The following is a 21,544-nucleotide window of genomic DNA, read 5'->3' as shown; positions in this document are numbered from 1 at the left end:
AAAACAACTAGAGAATGGATAATATTTAAGAATTATGTAAATTTTATTGTACAAATAACTCCATATTAGCACAAATCGAGTGATATTTGTAAAGAAAAAGACCAAATGAATGTATACAAAGCAGAGAGAAATAATATTATACGATGTAAACCTGTGTAAAAAAGAATATTATATCAAACAGTATAATGAGAAGGATGGGAACGATTGTGCTGATGAGTACTTTTACTATGTAAATAACTTTCTCTTTTTTAAAATTTGATTTCTTTGTTTCTTATCTTTGTTACTTCTTTAAATTTTTTTCTTTATAAATTTTCTATTTTATAATTTTCTTTTCTTTTTTTTTTACCTGTTAAGGGATAGTACATAATGTTTGTATAGACATGCACATTTTTTGATCAATAAAGAATTGATAGCACAAAGCAGATACTTAACATAGCAGGTGAGGCTATTGATTTAGCAAGCATGTTGGTCTGACCACTATGACAGTCCCCTTTTCTGCAATAATCAATCTCACAGCGTTCAGAATCACATGACTGGAAAAGAGAGCCGCCAACACCATTTAGACTAACTCCAAACTCATTCCATTATCAACAACAGCATGGCAGGACAAACCTATACCTGTTTATTCAGAAGTCCCACTGTGTTCAATGAGAATATGTGCAAAGGATTGCAGCCTAAGAATCACAACATGTCATTGCTAGACAATTCTTGTTTTGCTTCTCACGCACACAAAGATAAACCAGACTTGTTAATATTAGGGCAGCAAAATCTTTTTCATCTGTTCACTATATATTGGCAGTATTTATTCTTAATAAGCTCCATAAATTCATGCTTCAACAAAGCCATGATCCTGCTTATATCTCCCAGAATTGTACCACACTTTGTATAATTTGGGGAGTTTTCCATATCCTTCCTGAATTCCAGATCAGGAGGGTTGGGGAAACTCAACACAGGGAGTTTACTTTGTTGTTTGTTTACTTACTTGTTAGGATTTAAAATCCTTAATTCTATACAAACAGGCAAAAACAAAACCCCAAGAACGAAAAAAAGCTTTATTTATTTATTTATTTAGCTAGCTAGCTAGCTTCCTTTCACCATAAGGTGTCACGAGTAGGTTACAATAATTACAACACAAAGTTAAAAACATATAATGTGTCCCAAATATATATCATCTATATCTATATATCTAATCTATATATCAGCTGTTAAAAGCCATGGTAAAGAGGTGTGTCTTCAATTACCCTTCCCTGTGTTGTCATTTAAACAAATAGTTAGGCATGCTGACTTATTTGACATTTCCCCCCAGCTATTTGAACATAGTAGAAAAGCATTTGTAGAACAGATGGAGAAGCTCCCCACTCCCAAAAAAGGCATTTTACAGTAACCTCTGAGGAAGCATAGAACAAGGAGAGAAACTCTACTGGGGAGTTAGAACTTTTGAGAGGGGTCAGAAGATGGCCCTGTCCACAGTACAAGCTGTCTGGTGCCTTCTGTTAAATAAAAAAGCTGTCCCCTTCACTTTATACTAGCTGAGTACTCTAACAAAAACTCTAAAACGGTCCTATATATTATGGGCAAACTGAAAGGCAACCCGGAGGATGTGGGACAAAACAGCCTAATGAAGGCTGAACTTGCTAAGTGGCTGTAGACCACAGAAGATACTTGAAGAGGGGTGTGAGGGAGAGACAGAAGACAAGGGAGAAAGGTGTGCAGTGCCCATGAAGAAGGCATGGCTGGCTGGGACCCTGAACAGGAGTACTCCCCGCAGCCACATTTTGTTGCTGCTCCCTCTTTCATACCAGATCCTTCTAAAATCTTTAAAATTAAATATTCGCATTAAGGCAGCACCCCTAATCAAACAGATACTACATATCCATTCAACCAATCACTGGTGTCTATTTGATACAACTGTGAACTGTTATCCCTTCTTACAAAGCACTATATTTTTGGTGCAGGCGTTATTCCATTTACACCACATCCAGTTTCGACCAGTAGTTCTCACTTAATTGTTCAAAGGCGCACACGACGTTATCATCCTCTTTGTCGCAAAGTTCACGCAAAGAGACACTGGAAAAGAGAAGCAGAAGTAAATTAAATGTTTTTGTGAGGAGGAGGGAGTGTTATACATCTTCAACCCTGAAAACTGCTTTCTTGTATTTTGTAACATTTTTGTGGCTGAAGTAGAACCCACACAAAACCACCCACCCCCCCTGCTAGGCGCAATATTTTGAAAAGTAGTCGTGCACCATTCAGCTATCAGTTCTGGCCTTCCTTGATTCCTCCCATGGGTCTTCTTAGTCCTGAGACATGATTGGACCAGTCTTTTTTTTAAAGATATTTATTAAAGTTTTTTTAAAATATAACAATGAAAAAAAATAAAAAATAAAAAGAAACAAAATACAAAATACAACATAAAAAGTTAAAAAACAAATAATTTTCCATAATATATCTTCCTTACGCTTATTTCCCCAGACCTCCTCATACCTCCCTTCTTTGTATTCCACTTCAATTTGTTAGTTCAGCAAATCCTTACCATTAAGCTTTTACCCATTTATAAACCTTTTTATTCGTATCTCCTAAAGCATTACAGCTGGAAACCCCTTAGTTTCTATCCAACATCCTTCTAACATTCATTAATTTTACAATATTTCTGTAAATAGTCTTTAAATTTATTCCAGTCTTCTTTCACCAACTCTTCTCCCTGGTCTCGGATTCTGCCAGTCATTTCTGCCAATATGATTGGACCAGTCTTGTGTTTCTTTATAGTTTACCTGAATTAAACATCTATCTAAAACAAAAAATACTTTTGTTTTTGTTGCCTGAGATCTCACTCTTGATGTCCAAGCCATGTTCAAAGTGCTCAAACCATGTTAAGGATGATACAGAAGAGGAGTGGCTGCAAAGCCACCCAGGTCAAATATTGAAAGTTTTTGTCATTTGGATTCATCACTGCTAGCAAATCCCCATGAACAACATTCACACCTTAGATGTAAAGATGGAAATGGAGGTGACAACACCCACTGGTGTTCATTTACTATGTGAAAACTGGTTGGACTATGATATGTTTGAGTCACCCAGGCTAATCTCTACACCCATGGTAACAGTGGAGGCATCACGCAGGTAAATTTGGGGATGGGGTACAGAAAGAGCAAAGTATATTTTTGTCAAGTAAGTTGTACCTCATGTGTTAAGATCTCAGAAAGATATATAACAGTACAGTGATACCTCAGGTTAAGTACTTAATTCGTTCCGGAGGTCCGTTCTTTACCTGAAATTGTTTTTAACCTGAAGCACCACTTTAGTTAATGGGGCCTCCTGCTGCTGCTGCACCGCCAGAGCACGATTTCTGTTCTCATCCTGAAGCAAAGTTCTTAACCCAAGGTAATATTTCTGGGTTAGCAGAGTCTGTAACCTTAAGCGTATGTAACCTGAGGTACCACTGTATATGTTAATGTCAGCAGTCCAGCAAGGGGGGGGAAGGGGGGGCAAGTGCCTTGTTTGGCCCCTGCCCCCTCTTCTGGTGCCAACCCAGGTATGATAGGCACCAGTCTACTGACCTCTGTTCAATTGTTCTAAAGAACAAGAGTAAACAAGCAAGACTTCATTGCATACCTCAAGAGGTTTTCAACCTTTTTGGGTCCACGGCTCCCTTGACATTCTTTCTGTGGCACTCTTGTGGGGCTCAGGAGCCCAGTTATCTCACCCCTTACCTGCAGAGCTGGAAACCCCTCACCCCTTTTCAAACACTCTCGCTTGTGGAGTGTTCCCTCAGCCTCTTCCCTCTCCTTGGGAGTCCTCTGGGAAGCAGCAGCTGCCTCCCCTGCCCCCAAAGAGAGGTGCCTCCTCCCACTGCCCATAGGGGCCTGGGAAGCACCCCCTGGCCAGCCCCAGAGGCACCATTCACCTGTAGCCAGGGCTGCTGCAACAAGCAGCTCTGCAAGCCTTTGGGAGGCAGAGACGCAAGAAGGCATCAGAGGAGGGAGGGGAAAGAAAGAGGGACAGAGGCCGGTGTTGCCTGCAGCACCTCTGACTATCACTCAAGGCACCTCAGGGTGTCTAGGCACACTGGTTGAAAACCGTTGGCATACCTGATGACTCGAAGAACAAGGCCAAAGTCTTTCAAACAAGCATAGGCTTCTCCTTCATGTATACTAAAATTGGAAGGAAAAGTAGGTTAGCAGAGTTATATATTTCATGTACTTTTCTTGTTCATGATAGCCTTGCTCTCCAAGGATTCGTCTGATTCTCTTTTAAAGCCATCCAAGTTGGTGGCGATCACTTCCTCCTGTTGCGTGCGAGTTTTACAATTTAGCTATGCAGTGTGTGAAGAAGTATTTTATCTGTCCTGAACCTTCCCACATTCAGCTTTGTTGGATGTCCACGAATTCTAACGTTATGAGAAAGGGAGAGAAACTTTTCTGTATTCACTTTCTCCATGCCATGCTTAATTTTATAAATATCTACTGTACCGTGACACCTCTTACTTGCCGTTTCTCAAAACATTTCTCCCTGAGAGGTTTGTAGGACAGCAACATGAGAAGGGGGCTTTTCTGTGGTGGCTCCCCACTTGTGGAATGCTCTCCCCAGGTTCGCTTTAACTACATATCTTTAAGCACCAGGAAAAACAGTCCTCTCTGTCAGCTTTGCCTTTGAGCCAGTGCCACCGACTGAGCTCAACCACTTCAGCCCCGACTGGGCCAGGCAAGCTGGGGTAGCACTTCCAGAGACCTTCTTCTGCAGGACCAGGTCTAAGTGCTATGGACTCACATCTCAGAGCTGTGAGCACCGAACTCACTTCCAGTAGACAGTCGTTGCACAGCAGAGTACAGCAGAGCATAAATCACTCGGACGACAGCGCTGAAGAATATCTTCTTTTATTCACTACAGCTACTGTACTATACAAACTATATACAAATGGAGACGCTGGACTGCACTGAGTGTTACAGCTGCTTTCTGCAGCGACCTTATCTACACAGAGATAACACTCAGTCTCCCCCTTTGAAGTGAGGCCAGAGCGGAATAAGTAGCAAGCACAATCTGCCCCCTCCTCTCTGGAAAATCAGCAGATTCTTGCAATGGGAGGGGTGAAATTTCCTCACTCTTCTCATAGGCTTTTAGCTAATTGAACCATCTATGGCCTTTTAAACTTGGGGGCGTGGGTACCGTTCTTGTTTGTTACTATGTAATGCATTTTTGTGTTTTTATATGTTAAACCACCCTCAGATGAAGTGTGGTATAGAAAATAAATAATGAGAGAAAGAAAGCACGCACCTGTTATCCTGTTCCATTGCTGTCAGAGATCCATGTTTATAGAAGTCGAGCACATATGCATTAAGTGGCATCATTCTTCCCTGATTATCACATATCTTTGAATAGAGGACTGGAATGTTTGCACCATTAATGCCTATTGTGCGCAGTATGACCTGCAGAAACGGTAGAGCAGCATTCCTTTTTCATACTACTCAGTTACTGACCAACCCCTTCGCCATATAGTAATAAAGCTGCCCTGAACCTGGATGAGATCCCAAGAACAAGTTTCTTGTGCTTAGGGGAGAATGGTTGCATTTAAGGCCGCATCCGCAGTAAGCACTTAAAGCACTATGAGACCACATTAACTGCCATTGTGGTTCAAAAGAATCCTGAGAATTGTAGCTTGTTAAGAGAGCTGAAAGTTGTTAGGAGACCCCTATTCCTCTCACAGACCTACAATTCCTGTGGTGGTTTAACAATCAATTTCCTGTTCTTGGGCAACTCTGGGAATTGCATACGAAGTCATTTTGTGCCTTTAGAAAACAGGGGACACACAAGCACAAAATAATCTACCGTCCATGAACTTATCTTCATACAGTATTTCCATTTTGGTGCTGCTGTGTAATGCCAAGTCAATGATTCACAAGACCACTGCCATTCATGACTTGATCATGGATGGTGGAATTGACCTGGCATGTGTAACAGAGACTTGGTTGGAGGCCAATGGCCTGTTCTTGCTGCTGCTTGCCACCACGTTTCTCACAGCAACCCATGTCATGTGGGCGGGGAGTGGGGAGGTTGCAGTGATCTTTAGGAAGTCATTAGCTTGTGCCAGGTGTCCTAATTGGGAAGACCCAGTTTTCTGAGTGTATGTTCTGGAAGCTGGGCAATAGGGGAAGTACAGGATTCCTTTTAGTGTACTGACCTCCCCACTGCACCAAGGATTCCTTGTTTGAGCTGCTTCAGGTCATGGTAGATGTTAACATCCATGCCGACACAACCTTACCAAGGGCTGCTCGAGACCTCATGGAAAGCATGGCCTCCATGGGACTGCCTCTGAATAAGTTTGGCCCAACCCATAGCCGCAGACATGGCTTAGATCAGGTGTTGACCTCAATGGACATTAATGAGCTGACATTAAGCAAAACAAAAGAATTGCCATGGTTGGATAACTTCCTGGTGCAACTAGACTTCTCTGTGACCCTTCTCCTCCACAGGGAGGTGGGACCAATTCGGATGGTGTGTCCCTGCCACTTAATGGTTTCCAGAGAGTGGTAGGGGATGTTTTGTCCCATGTTGATTCCCTGGTGGCCTGCTGGAAGGTGGAGTTAACCAGGACTATTGACTATCTGGCTCCAAAGCACCCTCTCCTGTCTACCAGCTCCATCTGGTATGCCAGCTGAGACCCTACCTGCCACAGACTTTCTCGCCAGAGTGTTGCATGATCTAGTTATCTCCCGCTTGGATTACTGCAATGCACTCTACACGGGGCTACTTTTGAAGGTGACTCATAAACTACAACCAATCTAGAATGCGGCAGCTAGACTGATGGCGGGGAATGGCCAGGGAGACCATATAACACCAGTCCTGAAAGACCTTCATTGGCTCCCAGCAAGTTTCTGAGCACAATTCAAACTTTTGGTGCTGACCTTTAAAGCCCTAAATGGCCTTGGCCCACTATACCTGAAGGAATGTCTCCTCCCCCATCGCTCAGCCCAGGCACTGAGGTCCAGCTCCGAGGGACTTCTGGCGCTTCCCTCACTGCAAGAAGTGAGGTTACAGAGAACCAGGCTTAGGGCCTTCTTGGTAGTGGTGCCCACCCTCTGGAACGCCCTCCCATCATTTTTTTTTTATATGCGCTGTAAGCCGCCCAGAGTGGCTGGGGAAACCCAGCCAGATGGGTGGTGTATAAATAATAAATTTAGTAGTAGTAGTATATGCTTTTGACATATTTCTTCAAACCTCCAGTTTTATACTTTATAATCTTTCCCACTTACATTGTTGATGGAGCCTTTGTGCAGCAAATCAAATTCTGTATTTCCTGACAGGCACACAAACGGTGAAACTGCTGTCCTTCCTTCATCGCAGCTCATTAAGTGAGATGCAAGCGGTGAGTCAGATGGTTTTTTACTTGAAAAATCTAACAAAAATGATTAAAAATGTGAATTTATCGATGGGTGCACAACTCTATTATAATTGGATAATAGAGGAATGGACATAAATATCAAAAACAGATATTTATACTTTATATATACTTGATGACTGAAGTCCTCAGATGTCTCATTAAATGTGACCATATATCCTTGTGCTCTTTTTTGTCCCTACTGAATCTAAGCCAAAATATGTGCAATTGAAGCAATCACATATTCACCCACCGCCTACCCATGCCTCCATTCCTACCATTCTTCTGTCCAATCTACCTCCAGCATGCCATCTTTCAAACTGCACTTCCTGCAACCAGCCACAGGTTGCATATCTAAGCCCATGTAGCTTCCCAGGGACTCCTCTGGGATCACAAGGCTGCTCAACCAGTGGACCTTTGATTCCTAATTGATAGGCTTCAGAAGTGCACAGTTTGTATTTCAATGTAATACAAACAATGCCTGCTTACCAAGTTCTGAAAGTGGAAGTTTATATTCTTGCTGCATATCAGCCATGGTGGAAACTATCTGCAGAAACTGTGCAAAATTCTCTTTTATTTTGGAGTTGTACTCATGCAAAGCAGCAGCAAAATCTTCAGGGAGATCCTCAAGAAACACCTAAAGACAACAGAATAGTTGCTTGAGAGATAAATAATAATCGTCAAGCCTCATTTAAAGCTTTTAATAAGAAAATACGTGTGTGTTTTTTTAAAAAGGACCATACAATATCTAGATCACCAAGAGGGCTCTAGTGACTTTGGCTGTATTGCTGCAGAATTTATCTCATAATCCAATCTATGTCACAGAATTAGAGTACTGTGCAATACAAAAGGTGCTTACATGTATCTTTATACCTTACTTCCATAATATAAACTTAATTTATCATTCAATAAGTTGTCCATATAGAATCAATAAAAATGCAAAGGAGGAGAGAAGCTTCCAGAGAGAATTAAACAGCATGTGGATTCTTCTGTTCACCTTTGATCAGTAGTTACTGGGGTTTCTTTAAATCACATCATTATCTCCATCTTTGGCATCATCCGCTCATCTTTGTACCTTCTGAACAAAGGTGGTCAACGTCCTTTCCCACATTTTTAGTGGCAAATAAACAAGCTTTTGATCTTACCTTTGACTGGTAAAATGTCCTTCTAGAATTAAGAACAGCAGCTGGTATCCGCCTTCTTCCAAAAAGATGGGCCAATACTAGCACCAGCTTTTCCATCACATCCTGAGAGAAAGCATGTGGTCCTGTTTGGTACAGAAATCCACATTATTGCAAATTAATCCTTCAGGAGTGCACTCTTAACGCTTATTTGCAGCTGTGGCTTTACCTGCTCACAGGTGTGGGGGAGATGGGGGAAAACAGCCTCCTGGTCAAATTAGGATCTCTGGTGGTTTGGTCCATGAGCTGAAGGTTCTTCACCCTTCATCTATTAGTTACACTTATGAACACTGACATGACAAGGCCTTCCTCACTCCCCCAACCTGGAGTAGAAGTGGTCTCCAAAACAGGATCAAATGGAGTAAATCACTCTGCCCATTCAAAAGCAAAGCAGGGAAGGAAGGAATTGGTGCTCTTTCTCTGTGCCCATGTAAACATACCTTCCTTGCTCCGTTGACACAGCTTATGGAATAAGCCTTTCACAAGAAAATCAACTAGTACAATATTGGAAGGTTCATGATAATGCAAATGAGTCGCAAGTCCAGCAAATCCTGTAGTATTGCCTTCCCGATCCACATATCCCTAAAGTAAGAAAACACTGTATGTATTCAGATGGATTTCCACCCTAACTCATGAGACAAACTGCAAAATACATTCTGATTTTAATCATGGTGTAAGCTTGGGAGTTGAAAACAGAAACTCTCCCATGTTTGTGCAGGATAACCATAAAGCGACCAAATGTTGTACAATAACACAGACTAGCTAAATGTCTTAAATATTACAGTGGTCATAGAAGATTAATTTAAGAGGTGGGCCTCAATTTGTTCCAGAGCACATTCACGCACTGTTTTGAATACTGAGTAACTAAGTCCCAATCTTAGTACTAAGTACTAAGCACCAATCTTTTAAACTTACTGTTTATAAATCTGGGCCAGAATGAAAACTTCTAACTTTTTTCATGATTTTTTTTGGGGGGGGGGATTTGACCCATTAAACGTGGTGGGCATATATTTCAAGGGGCAGGGTTGAATCATTTTGGTGTGGGACATTTTTTCCTATTTTTGAACAAGGGAAATATAGTTGTTGGTGGAGGCACAGCAATGCTTGAACTCTTGGAAGCCACCATTTTTCCATTCCCAAAAGAGTTTGGAATGATGCTGCATTGTGTTAGTTCAGGTGAATTATTGGGGAGAAAATGGCTTTCAGCTCCTGGTGGTATCTGAGAGGTGGATAAGTACTCTGCTACCACAATCATGGGCAGAAACAAAGCTACATTTTTCCCTGAAAGGGAACATACAACACATCTGAACATTGATAAAACATTACACACCCACATGGTTTTATCACCTTCAGGATGGTGAAGTAATCATTTTCCAGCTCTACAAAAACAAGGCCATATCCACAAAGGACTCTGCACACCAGTGTGGGGTACTACATAAAAGCCAAGACCCACTTGATTAAATAAGAAGACTTGGAAACTTACCTCCTTCACGAGAAACTGTAATGAAAACAAAAAATACAACTTTAACATGTTGAGGGCCCTTGGTTGTTTGAAGGCTAGAAGTGAATGCTTCAGTATCGACAGGACCTTTGGGAAGGGAAAATATATTAATACATTTCCATTGCAGCTGACTGGTTGAAAGGTTTGAGAGTAAGATGTTAGAAAACTGGCACTGGGCTTAACATTGATTCTTGGCATACCAGAGTATGGTCAAAGGAATTGCCTGAGAAATTAACGTGTCAGGCCAGAGCAGTAAAGGGCAACCACAATCCCTATTCCTTTTCTAACATGCAGCAAATGTTTATTGAATGCATACAGTAAATTGTTCAGACTGTGGCAGGCATCTACCCAACACTCATGGGAAAATGTGGCCCGACCTTTTGGAGTAATCAACTAAAACTTTATTACATAGCATGACATTACATTGGGACAAGGTATTTGTTGTTTACTACTGTAACAATAGTTTTCTAAAAATGTATCTTCCATACCATGAAAAATAAACAAAAACCTTGAGCGAACTAAGTTTGTTCTTGGTATACGCTTTTGTGTGCATGCACACTTCTTCAGGTATCTGAAGAAGCGTGCATGCACGTGAAAGCTTATGTCAGGTGTGCGTGCAGGAGCCAGGCCCTGGGACCAATAGGACTTTGCAGGACTGGGGCCTTCCTAAGTTTGTTCTGAAGAGGCAAGGCGATTGGTAACTCACCACACCTGGTGGCAAGAGCCGGGAAGGGATATAAGGTCAGCATTTCCCTTCGGCATTTCCCACAGCAACACGTTCCCTGCCCTGCTGTGTTTGGCTCCTTGACTCCTTGCTTCTCGGACCCCTGACTTCGTGACTCCTTGCTGCTTGATCCTCGGACCCTTGACTTCGTGACTCCTTGCTGCTTGATCCTAGGACCCTTGACTTCGTGACTCCTTGCTTCCTGACCCTCAGACCCTTGGCTTCCTGACTCCTGGCTTCCTGTTCCTGCTCCTAACCCGCCATCTTGCCCCCGGTCCTGACGTCCCCAGCCAGACCGTGACAGCTTATACCAAGAACAGACTCAGCTGGTCTCCAAGGTGCCACTGGAAAATTTTATTATATATATATATATATATCAGACCAACATGGCTACCTACCTGAATCTAAAACATTGAGCATTAGCATTTAGTGTTTTTCTTTAACTTGCAGAATGAGTTTTGAAAATGTGTAGCAAAATGCACTGGTTGGAACATTGTCAGGAAATTAGTTGATCAATTTAGGCTGCAATTCTTAACACTTTCCTAGGTATTTACTCTTACTGAAGTCACTGGGAGTTATTTTCAAGTAGACACATTTAGGAACACCTTGTTAAATTAAGCTAGGAAGGAGTCATACATTGTTTTCCAGTGATATCAGAAGTAAACCCAATGTGTTCAGTCCCATTGGGTGGCTCTAGGATTGCATCCTTCACTAGAGGAGGATTGCTTCCAAGGATTACCTTGGCTTTTGCATCCACTTTATCATCTGCTTTTGAAGCCAACAGCAGGAGTCTCAGGATCAGAGAAATACTCAAAGGAAACTGTCCTCGAAGTTCTGGTACATTGGATTTAATGAGCTTCTGTATTTTAGGCAATGGAATGTCATAGAAAAAGACATCACCCAAAAAGTCTTGACCTCGTCGCCCAGCACGTCCAGACATCTATGAAAAAGCAATCAAAGTCAGAAATCACACAAGTAAATAATCAAGCAAAATTTGAAATCAAAGCATTTAAGACTGTAGCAGAGAAGCTATCCATACTGCAGGACAAACATGCTCTTTTTTTCTTTATCAAATAGATAGACAGAGGGATGGGGAGAGAAGAGGCAAAGTCATTCCTAGCAAATCCCAGGGGTTGAATGTTAACGCTTTATACTTGTGGCCATCAATTTCCCTTCAGTGCTGTGTCTGTGGGGGCAGGAGAGAAACAAACATAATTCACTTTACCTGTAAGACCTAAAGTTTAAATTTCCTACGTGTCCTCCATACCCAATACACCTGAGACTAAATTACAGGTGTCCTTAGTCATGCAAGTCTGCTCTTAAATGTAGTGTTGTTGTTAATAAGCCAGCACAGGAGGCCTGATTTGGATCAGAACTGCAACATGGGGACACGGGCAGTGGTGGCGAGTACCCACTGAGAGGGGTAGGGGCAGGGAATAAGGAAACCAGCAGTATATGCAGCCAGAGCCAATGATAAGCCGAGTCAATTCAGTGCTACTTATTGCTGAGTTCCGTAAACATAGCACTGAGACTAAACATCCTTCCATATTGGTCTCTGCATGTTTGTGGGTCAATGATGAAATAATAATGCATTAATTGTGGATTCACGCTGGACTGTCCAACCCATCCCACTCTCCAAAAACAGCCATGGACTTTTGACTAGTCCTAAAGATTAATCTCATTACCTGCCTATAGTGCAGAGCATCCAAATATACAGAATTCTGTACAAAAACAACAGATTTACATGGCATGTTGATTCCCAAAGCCAAGGTTCCTGTGGCTGTCACCACCTAAAAGAAGAAACAACATTCAGTGGCAGTGCAAGTAAGTAAGTCCCATTCAGCTTAATGAGATTTGTTCCCAGGTATTTGGGTGTAAGAGTGCTGCCTTAATTGTTTTAAAAGATGATAGTTAACATTGACTAGCAATGTTAATACAGTGGTGCCCCGCAAGACGAAAAACTCGCTAGACAAAAGGGTTTTGCGGTTTTTGAGCTGCTTTGCAAGACGAATTTCCCTATGGGCTTGCTTCGCAAGACGAAAACATCTTGCGTTTTTTGCAAGTTTGTTTCCCTTTTCTTAACACCGTTAATACAGTTGCGACTTGACTTCGAGGAGCAACTCATAGAATGCGGTGTGGTAGCCTTTTTTGAGGTTTTTGGCGATTTTTGAAGCTTTTCCAAAACTTTTCCAACACCGTGCTTCGCAAGACGAAAAATTCGCTAGACGAAAAAACTCGCGGAACGAATTAATTTCATCTTGCGAGGCACCACTGTACCCTAATAATGCTTATCCATGCAACACAATGCAGAGCTACATAAAAGGGTTTTTTGTGGGTGTGGGAGAGATGAATAAAAAAGCATAATAAAAAATACTGGCAGAATCTGAACTCCAGTTACTAGGACTTGCTAATATTTAGTTAGATTCAGTTTCTAGTCCCTTGTATATATTTTCCTAATCAAGTGTGATCAAGAAAGCATCACTGTGATCTAGGGTATCGAGCATGTTATTTTGGAAAAGCCTCAACTTGTTTTTCATTTATCATAAGACCCATGGCAATATTAAGGGGGACTGACCAAGGACACAACTGCACTCTATGCCATGATCATACAAGTTGGCCATAAAACCAGAGAGGCTGGAGGAAGGGCAAAATCTCTTTTCAAAGCACCCAAAATATTAAGTGTTTTCCTTCCACAAGACCACCTTCACCCATCAGCCTAAAATTTAACATCGGATAATGTCAGTATTACTATGAAAGAATGAAGACCAAGTATATAACTTGTACAGAGCAACATCCAAATTAGCAGGCCAGTTATTAAATATAAAGCTGGTCATCCCTTTAAAGAAATCAACAATTTTAAATGAGGCCTAAGTGGTGGGAAGGAGAAAGGGTAAGTTATGCCAGTCAATCCCCTGCCTCCCCATTCAGCTGTCACTCATTCCTTTTTCTGCCAGTCCCCAACACTTCAGTAGGGTAGCTATTGTAGCTAGTTTAACAAGGGAAGGATATTAGGGTCAACACGCCATCCATGGATTACAATCAGTGCTGAATTAAGCCCTGTGGAGGCCCCCTGGGCAGTCGAAATCTCAGGGGGCCCTCGCAAATTATCTCCTAATCCTTTTTTTTATTTTACCAACCAACCATTCTAATAAGCCCATTTTTTACACAATACTATTTTGATCCATTGTCGTAGAGTCCCTAAAAAGCATGGGGCCCATAGGTTGGTGTCTACTCTGCCTGTTAAGTAATCTGACACTGCTTACAATCAAGTTAATTTGACTTTAATGATCAGAAAAAGGTTTAAATAAACCTATGACAAATAACTTTGAAGCATACAGAGATAGTAGGTGATTGGCAGTATTAGCAAGGCATGTATGCACATAGATTACAAATAGACAAACTGAAAGTTGGTCAACCTGCAGAAATCCCTTTCTGAAAAGCATCTCCACCATTTGCTTCCCTTTGGCATCCACAGCAGAATGATGATACCCAATGCCTCTTAGTGCCAAATCTTGCAGTTCTATTTTCTTTCTCGAGTATCTTAATCGCTGAAATATCTTGGTCAAAGTCTAGTGGAAGGAAAGTCTTAATATGTAAGAACAGTAGATGTTTCAAAGCAGCTCGTCATTTCTACATGATTGCATAAGTGTAAACTGACTTTAACTGAATACATGTTAGAAAACCTTTGCCTATGTAATTTTACATTTTCTAATCATTAATTTGGAGAGAATTTCATAATCTCAAATATACTTTGGACATACACAAATATGAACATAGCGGTCTATGTTACAGTACTTGATTTTACATGTCTAATTTTTAATGAAGATAGAAGTCATTTTTATTTTAATACTGGAAATTAAAGGGCTTTAAGCTCACCTCCTCATCAACAGCATGTTCATTTGCATAGGTGCAGTCAGAAGGAGTTTCAGAAATCTTCTCTAGTTGCTTCCTTAAGCTATCAAGCTCAGCTTCCCAAACTAATTGTTTGCCATAGTTACGGACTTTAGTGTCACTGCACAAAAGTACAGATAAATTACCAAACAATTTTTCAACATTTCCCTGACATTGTCATATGTACTCTTTTTCCAGCATACATCCTCTTTTTCATGGGTAGAGTCATCATAGCGATCCATACTTAAAAGTAGAAGTTGGCAAATGTGCCCTCTTTTTTTCTCTTCAGAATCTGGCAACCCTAATATGTGTATGTGCGTGTACAAAAGTGAAAGAGACACACAGACAAATGTATGTAACACTAGTCTTCTTCACATTTCATGGTAAGTCACAGTTTCTTTGGTTTTTGGGGTTTTTTCAGAAGGAAACCATGATCTCAGGTTTGGACATGATGCTAAGCAAGGCTTCTTGCTACTCACACTAGAGAAGACATGAAGGGACAGTAACTGGACAGCAAGCACTAGCACGCTGCTGGTTCATGTCTTGTTAATTCATGCCAAGCTACTAACTATGGCTTATAGTAGGGGTAATCTATGTGCTGATCTCCAGATATTGTTCAACCCTAGCCAGCATGGCTGATAGTCAGGGGTGATGGAAGCTGCAGCCCATCATTCACAACTAAAGGACTTCCTCTGGCTTACCCTGCTGTGCAAAAAAGGTCACTTGAAATCCAATAGACTAGTTCACATTTACATTTCAGGCAACAACAGGAAGTGGAGAGGCGACGCAGCACTGATGTTGGGACTACAGGGCTACATTGGTGAGGGTTGACTCTACTGGTGCCTAATTCTATTGGTGCTTCAACAAAGCCCTGATTTCACTCCCGCCTGACCCCTCACCATCCTGGTAAGTGGCAATGACTCAACAACCATCTCAGCGTGATATTATTCTTAGAGGAATGACATTTACACTCTGCTCATAGAAGCACATGGGATTCAAAGTCATCATGTGATTGCAGTAGGGCTGGCTGAGGATCCAATGGATCTCAGGTTGCCCGGTCTCTCCCTGTCCTTGGAACATCCTGTTTTGAAGCTTTCTGCTGGCTGCCAGCAGCAGGGATCCTACCAGCTGCATGGGCACCTGCACACTGGGTGGATGGGAGGGGAGATCTGTGGTACCAGAGTGGTGCTACTATCACTCTGCAGGTGGCAGCTGCTGGGCGGAATCCCTCTTGCTAATCTAACTTCACTTCTTCTCCAGCCTGGGGCAAAGGGGATTGAAATTGCTCTGCCAGACACCCAACGCAATGTGTGCAGTACATACAAATGGTTTCAAATACTTGGTCTGCTCCTTTTTCAGATGTTTTTTCTTTTTAGATTTAAAAAAATATTTGCTCTTGTTAACTTTTCACGTAGTTATCTCCTAAGGAGCTGCATACTCTTTCAGTCCGATGTTGTGGTCTTTCAATGAGTGCTCACACCTTCCTTTGTGGGTGCCCTTTGTGGGACTGAGCGCAGCACCTTGGGCCACGTGGGACCCACCAGCTGGTTGGGCTGGCCCGCCTCCCTGTCTTAGTCCTTGGAGGTTCCCGCCAAACCTCGGTTAGCCAATCAGCCCTGCAGGGAGGCGGGGCCAGTTACTTAAATAGGAGGCGGAGCCAGCAGCAACCATGTGGTTGGCTCCAGAGCTTCAGGGAGAGGAAGATTTCCAGACTCATCGTGGGACAGAACAATGAATATGTTGGGCCCCATCCTCGTCTCTTCCCTCATCCTTTTAGTTTAATTTCCCCTCATCTACTTAATTTAGCCAGGAGCCGCGCCGCCTTGGGTGGCCTCCCCCCCCCCCCCGTCCTTCACTGCTTGATCCATAGAGGGACTCAGCAGCATCACCCAGTTCCTTTATTGGGGAGGGCACGATGGGCAGGGGGGTGCAGGGCCGCCTTGTGGGGCCTCCACTTTGCTCCCAGTGTTTTGTTTTGTTTTGCTTTTTGGCCATGGTGCGAGGGGGGGGGTTGAATGCAGGAAAGGGCAGTTGGTGAAATCATGAAATTATTATTTCAACATGAAACATTGAAATCTTGTAAAAATATGGGAACAGAAACTCAATTATTAAATGCTTTCTGTATCTTATCTGCCTTTTAAAAAAGAGATATTTGCCTAATGATATGGAAAGGACAAGCTTACCTGTGATTGATCACAGCTGAAAAGCAGAGAGATGCCACCTGCAAATTGGTGGATGTTGCTTGCCACAATTACGAAATTATTATCAAACTTAGTTCAAGGAGGCAAGATAACAAAAGGGGTTAATAATGCTTTTGAAAATGGGGGTCTGTCTTAATTTGTTTTATAAAGATAACAATTGTATCTAAAATGAGAATACTTATTTGATGTGATGTATCCAAATACAGCTTTTTATGTGATAAAAGTAAATTTTGGAGAAAGAAAAAAAGGTTTATAGCACTTACTCATTTTGCGCCATTAAATATTTTTCTCTCTTTTTACATTTTTTTGTTAGCCATTCTTCTTTTCCAGAAGCTCGGATGGGCTTTTTACTTTGCTTCTCTTTTAAGAATTTGCAGACATTGTGAGCCAAACGTTCCACTTCTTTAATATTGAATCTTTAAAAAGAGGTGTGCCAACTGCGGTTATTTGCTGCTAATTAGATCCCTTACCATAAGATTATATACACGACTATGCCAAAATGGATCCCACCGAGTTGAATGGGGCATTTACCCACATAAGTGGGGATAGGATTGGAGTCTTATATTGTATCTTCTCCCAAAAAGTCTCAATAGGCTAGAATATGTTTAGGTAAGCTTTAGTACCTTGTAGCTTCCATAGGTCTACTGTGAATAAGTAATGCCTATGAACTTGCATGCAAATGAATACCTATTAATAATTAGGGCTGTTACTAGATTTAAAAATAAAATCTCACCGTTATCATTTAGTGAATTAACTTTCATGTGCATAAAATCCAGATGGAGAATGCTGCTTGGGAACTTGCTTCTGAATTACTCTAATGGGCTGCAGTGGGCTCTTTGACTTGCATACCCTTTCAACACTGGAGATGCTGTTGCTTCCCGGGATGAGGCAGGGAGGCCGCGAGGTCAGAGCTGTGTTGGTGCACAAGCTGGCACAGCACCCCTGCAGGTTCCCCCACCTATCCCTGACCTCACTGCCACCCTTATCATTCCAGTAAGTGGCAGCACTACAGCTCTGACGATACTGCCAACAAGATACCACCTAGAGTGCTGGCTGCCCCGGGGAAGGGGTAGAAACTGTGAAGGTAACCAAGCCATTAGCACAACATGCTTACCAGGTTTTGGGGGGAAGAGGCACACTTCTTTGGTTTCTGTCTTTATCCCACCCAACAGGGGCCTACAAGCATTCTATTTGACCCTCTACTATTTGTATGGACACGCTGCTCGTCCCCAACTCTGGCACTGCTTATGGTGTATACATCTTATTCGTGTGTAGCCTCTGTGTGGAAGGCCCAGTCAATGAATGTGTGGCATGTGTTATCCCACTCCACACTCAGTGCAAGACTATTTACATATTTGCATCATCTAGGCAAGGCCAATGTTGAGCTGATTAGTGGGCCCAGAGAACCAAAAGTGATAAACGCATTCAGGAGGATTTCTATTCACTGTAGATACGCTCTTTCCTATGCTAACGAATTCAAAATGCAGTGATTGGCAAAGGCAGACAAGGAAAGTGATTATAAATAATCCTCTAAAAAAAAAAATCAGTTACATAACTGCTTCTGCTGAAACAGCATTTTAAAGAGACTTTATAATAGTCTGTATCTTAGAGGGAAGAACTTTCATTATGAAGATTAAAATAATTGCTGCCTAACCAATAGTCGTTTTTGTTTATTGTTGTTCCCTGCCCCAATTCCAAATTCGAATTATCCACTTCATTGGTTATGTGTCAGTTACCTATACAAGACAGACATATATACCTCCATTGTCTTACTTACAGGAAAAATAGTGCAGGCAATTTATCCATCTGTTTTAGCTTGTCAACAAAATGAGGGAACTGTTTTCTCATCGCAGCTTCAGAAGAAAAAGTAGATTGAGGTTTGAGCAGCTGCAGCACTCTGTTTGCCTAGGGGTAAAAAGGGTAACAGCAATGAAAAAAATTCCTTTCCATTTCTGGATGAATTTTTTTGGGTAAGCAGCAATGAATAATGGCACAAGAAAGTACAAAACAAGGTTAATAGTGTTTCAGTCTGAGTTCATTATTCAAAAACAATATTTGGTACAGAGAATAATAGATCTTTGCTTAGCTGCTTTCTAAAGTGCAAAACTAAAACTGGGGTGGTGGTCTCCACCATTCCTCCTCTGCCTAGTCCAACTTCCTGACACAGCCAAGTAATAGACTGAAAATATTAGAGAATACCTAAGGCCTTTAGAAAATAAAAAGAAGGATGATACACAGGTAGAGAGATGGAAATAATAAATACCTCCTTACTGCAACCATGTTTAATCCACATTTCTAGTTCTTCTTTCAGCTGTTTCTCATAAGTTCTTGCATCAGCCTTTGTGATGACCATTTTGTCCTTAAAAAACTGCTCAGGATCCAGTTCCTTGACATCAAAGATCAAGGGGGAAATAGTGACCACAACTGTGTTCTCAAATAAGTAAAATAGTATCTTCTTTTTTTATATAGGTAACAATTGCTCTGTATATTTGAAGATAAACATATATATGTAAATAGCATGTACTTACATTCGCCCTTGGCCAGTCTGTCCTTGCCTTTACCATAATGTCATACAATATGACAGCTTCTCGGGGAGAAAGAGAAAGGTCCAAGGGAAAGCCGTACTTCTCAATCTGCAATGCCAAATAAATAAGCAAGCACTGAGTAGCATGTTACAAATTTCAGTGGTTATGCTGTTTCTCCATAATATCCCAATGTGATCTTAAACTTACATGATCCACAGTTAGTGCAGCATAGGGGTGATAGTGATGGATAGTGAAGTCATCATTGTCCAGGGAACATACATACTTTTCTAAATCATTGTATCTCTCTTCATATACGACTGAAAGCAGAATAATCTGAAATAAGTGATCTGGAAATATTTAGGTTATAAAGCCCAACACAAGCCGCTTTAAACTTCAGGGTCAATCTGATGTGGATTTTTGAAACTCGCTGAAGATTTAAGAAGACAAACAGAAAAAAGTAATCTCTCTGCTATTGTAAAAGTTTTGATTTTGGGGACTTACCTAACTTAACTTTGTATGATGTTTTCTGTGTTCTGACACTCTGCTTCACTTTAACTCCTTTCTTAACAGAAGTGGAATGGCTAGAATTCCGCGCTATTACAGCTTCAGTATGTTGCCAGTATCTTTTTACTGACTGTAGCCATCTGTTAGGAAGGAGGAGAAGAATTACATTCCCAGTATAAACACAGCTCTTTGGGCTCTATCTATCTCAGTAGCAGCCCACGCAGAGCCACAGAGCTGCCTTCCTGACAACAGATGAAGATGATGATTAGGTTGACATGCCAAAATGGCTTCTAAGCAGTTTACAGGTATAAAATCAATCAAATCCATGCACCATTGAAATACACAATAAAATAATTCCACCATGCATTAAAAACATCCATAGTTAAAATATGCAATTAAACAAACCAATTTAAAAGCATAGCAATTAAAAGTTTTTTAAAAAAAAAAAGTTTCAGTAATTAGATCAGAAAGTTCTAAGTTCAAGGAAATGATTTCCTAAACAGATGTGTTATCAAGAGCAAGCGGAGTGCCTGTACTCATGGAGCATCTTGTATTTCAGCAGGGAGGGCATTACACAACACCGTTGTTGCTAATGAAAAAGTCAGCCATGTTGGTGGATTAGGTGTCCTTTGATGTTCCTCTCCACGATTCCTACATGTGTGTAACTAGCCCATGAGAGTTGATGTAGCATTGCACTTAAGATAGTGAAATGTGTTCATGAAAGAGCTCGATTCAGATCTCACCTTGGCTGCAAGCTTGCAAGCCGTTCCTTGAAAAACACATTTTTTCAGGTTTGGTTTACTATCTAAATAGCACTGTACTACCTCACAGAATGATGGGACGCGTGTGGCGCTGTGGGTTAAACCACAGAGCCTAGGATCAGAAGGTCGGTGGTTCGAATCCCTGCGACAGGGTGAGCTCCCGTTGCTCAGTCCCTGCTCCTGTCAACCTAGCAGTTCGAAAGCACGTCAAAGTGCAAGTAGATAAATAGGTACCGCTCTGGCGGGAAGGTAAACGGCGTTTTCGTGCACTGCTCTGGTTCACCAGAAGCGGCTTAGTCATGCTGGCCACATGACCCGGAAGCTGTACACCGGCTCCCTCAGCCAATAAAGCGAGATGAGCGCCGCAACCCCAGAGTCGGTCACGACTGGACCTAATGGTCAGGGGTCCCTTTACCTTTACTTACCTCATAGAACTGCTATAAGGTTTACGAAGTAAGGTTTAAGAAGGTTTAAGAAGTGGTTAGAACACTTGAAAACATTCTCTATAAATGCTAAACATTATTGCTTGTGCTTATTTATTGATTTGTCAAAAAAGAAGCAATCCAGAGGTTACACATTATCCTTGACGTATGGGGACCTGCAAGCTTTCACCCGATGATCTGCACAGTAAGCTGCAGTTTTGGACACAGCCCTAATTTAGTTGATACAACACTTTCAAAGTATGTTTCATTCAGAATTTTCACCCATCTTACTCAGCAAGATGTTTGGGGTTGCTTATGGTTGCAGAGAGAGCCAAAAATGGACATCGGATCATAACCAGAAGATGCTCCCAAACTTCTGCTCCAATTTCACCTCCAAGACAATGGACCTGAAGAAGAAGAGAGAGAAAAGGCCTAATGTATTAATGTTATGTAATGTGGACA

General features: G+C 41.6%; 1 protein-coding gene across 4 annotated transcripts in view; it reads right to left on the bottom strand.

Moving 5' to 3' along the window:
• Positions 1 to 24: 24 nt before the first annotated feature.
• The window catches only part of DDX60 (DExD/H-box helicase 60), a 45,607-nt gene continuing 24,087 nt past the window's right edge, over positions 25 to 21,544 (bottom strand). For all 4 annotated transcript variants that reach the window (XM_081208625.1, XM_081208626.1, XM_081208628.1 and 1 more), the window contains exons 20-38: positions 21,374 to 21,489; positions 19,897 to 20,039; positions 19,603 to 19,712; positions 19,399 to 19,503; positions 19,134 to 19,256; positions 18,648 to 18,775; positions 17,134 to 17,286; positions 14,655 to 14,790; positions 14,195 to 14,347; positions 12,464 to 12,568; positions 11,518 to 11,718; positions 10,037 to 10,141; positions 8,994 to 9,135; positions 8,518 to 8,639; positions 7,862 to 8,009; positions 7,248 to 7,390; positions 5,272 to 5,423; positions 4,089 to 4,151; positions 25 to 2,067 (exon numbers count right to left, since the gene is read on the bottom strand). In XM_081208625.1, coding sequence (XP_081064751.1) covers positions 1,968 to 2,067; positions 4,089 to 4,151; positions 5,272 to 5,423; positions 7,248 to 7,390; positions 7,862 to 8,009; positions 8,518 to 8,639; positions 8,994 to 9,135; positions 10,037 to 10,141; positions 11,518 to 11,718; positions 12,464 to 12,568; positions 14,195 to 14,347; positions 14,655 to 14,790; positions 17,134 to 17,286; positions 18,648 to 18,775; positions 19,134 to 19,256; positions 19,399 to 19,503; positions 19,603 to 19,712; positions 19,897 to 20,039; positions 21,374 to 21,489 — 2,448 coding nt within the window. In that variant the 3' untranslated portion in view covers positions 25 to 1,967. The remainder of the gene's footprint in view (positions 2,068 to 4,088; positions 4,152 to 5,271; positions 5,424 to 7,247; positions 7,391 to 7,861; positions 8,010 to 8,517; positions 8,640 to 8,993; positions 9,136 to 10,036; positions 10,142 to 11,517; positions 11,719 to 12,463; positions 12,569 to 14,194; positions 14,348 to 14,654; positions 14,791 to 17,133; positions 17,287 to 18,647; positions 18,776 to 19,133; positions 19,257 to 19,398; positions 19,504 to 19,602; positions 19,713 to 19,896; positions 20,040 to 21,373; positions 21,490 to 21,544) is intronic.

The sequence above is a fragment of the Podarcis bocagei genome (assembly GCF_964188305.1).
Source record: "Podarcis bocagei genome assembly, chromosome: 9".
NCBI classification, from domain to species: domain Eukaryota; kingdom Metazoa; phylum Chordata; class Lepidosauria; order Squamata; family Lacertidae; genus Podarcis; species Podarcis bocagei.
Note: the sequence above shows the minus strand (reverse complement) of the source record. Positions and strands in the feature narration are given on the sequence as shown.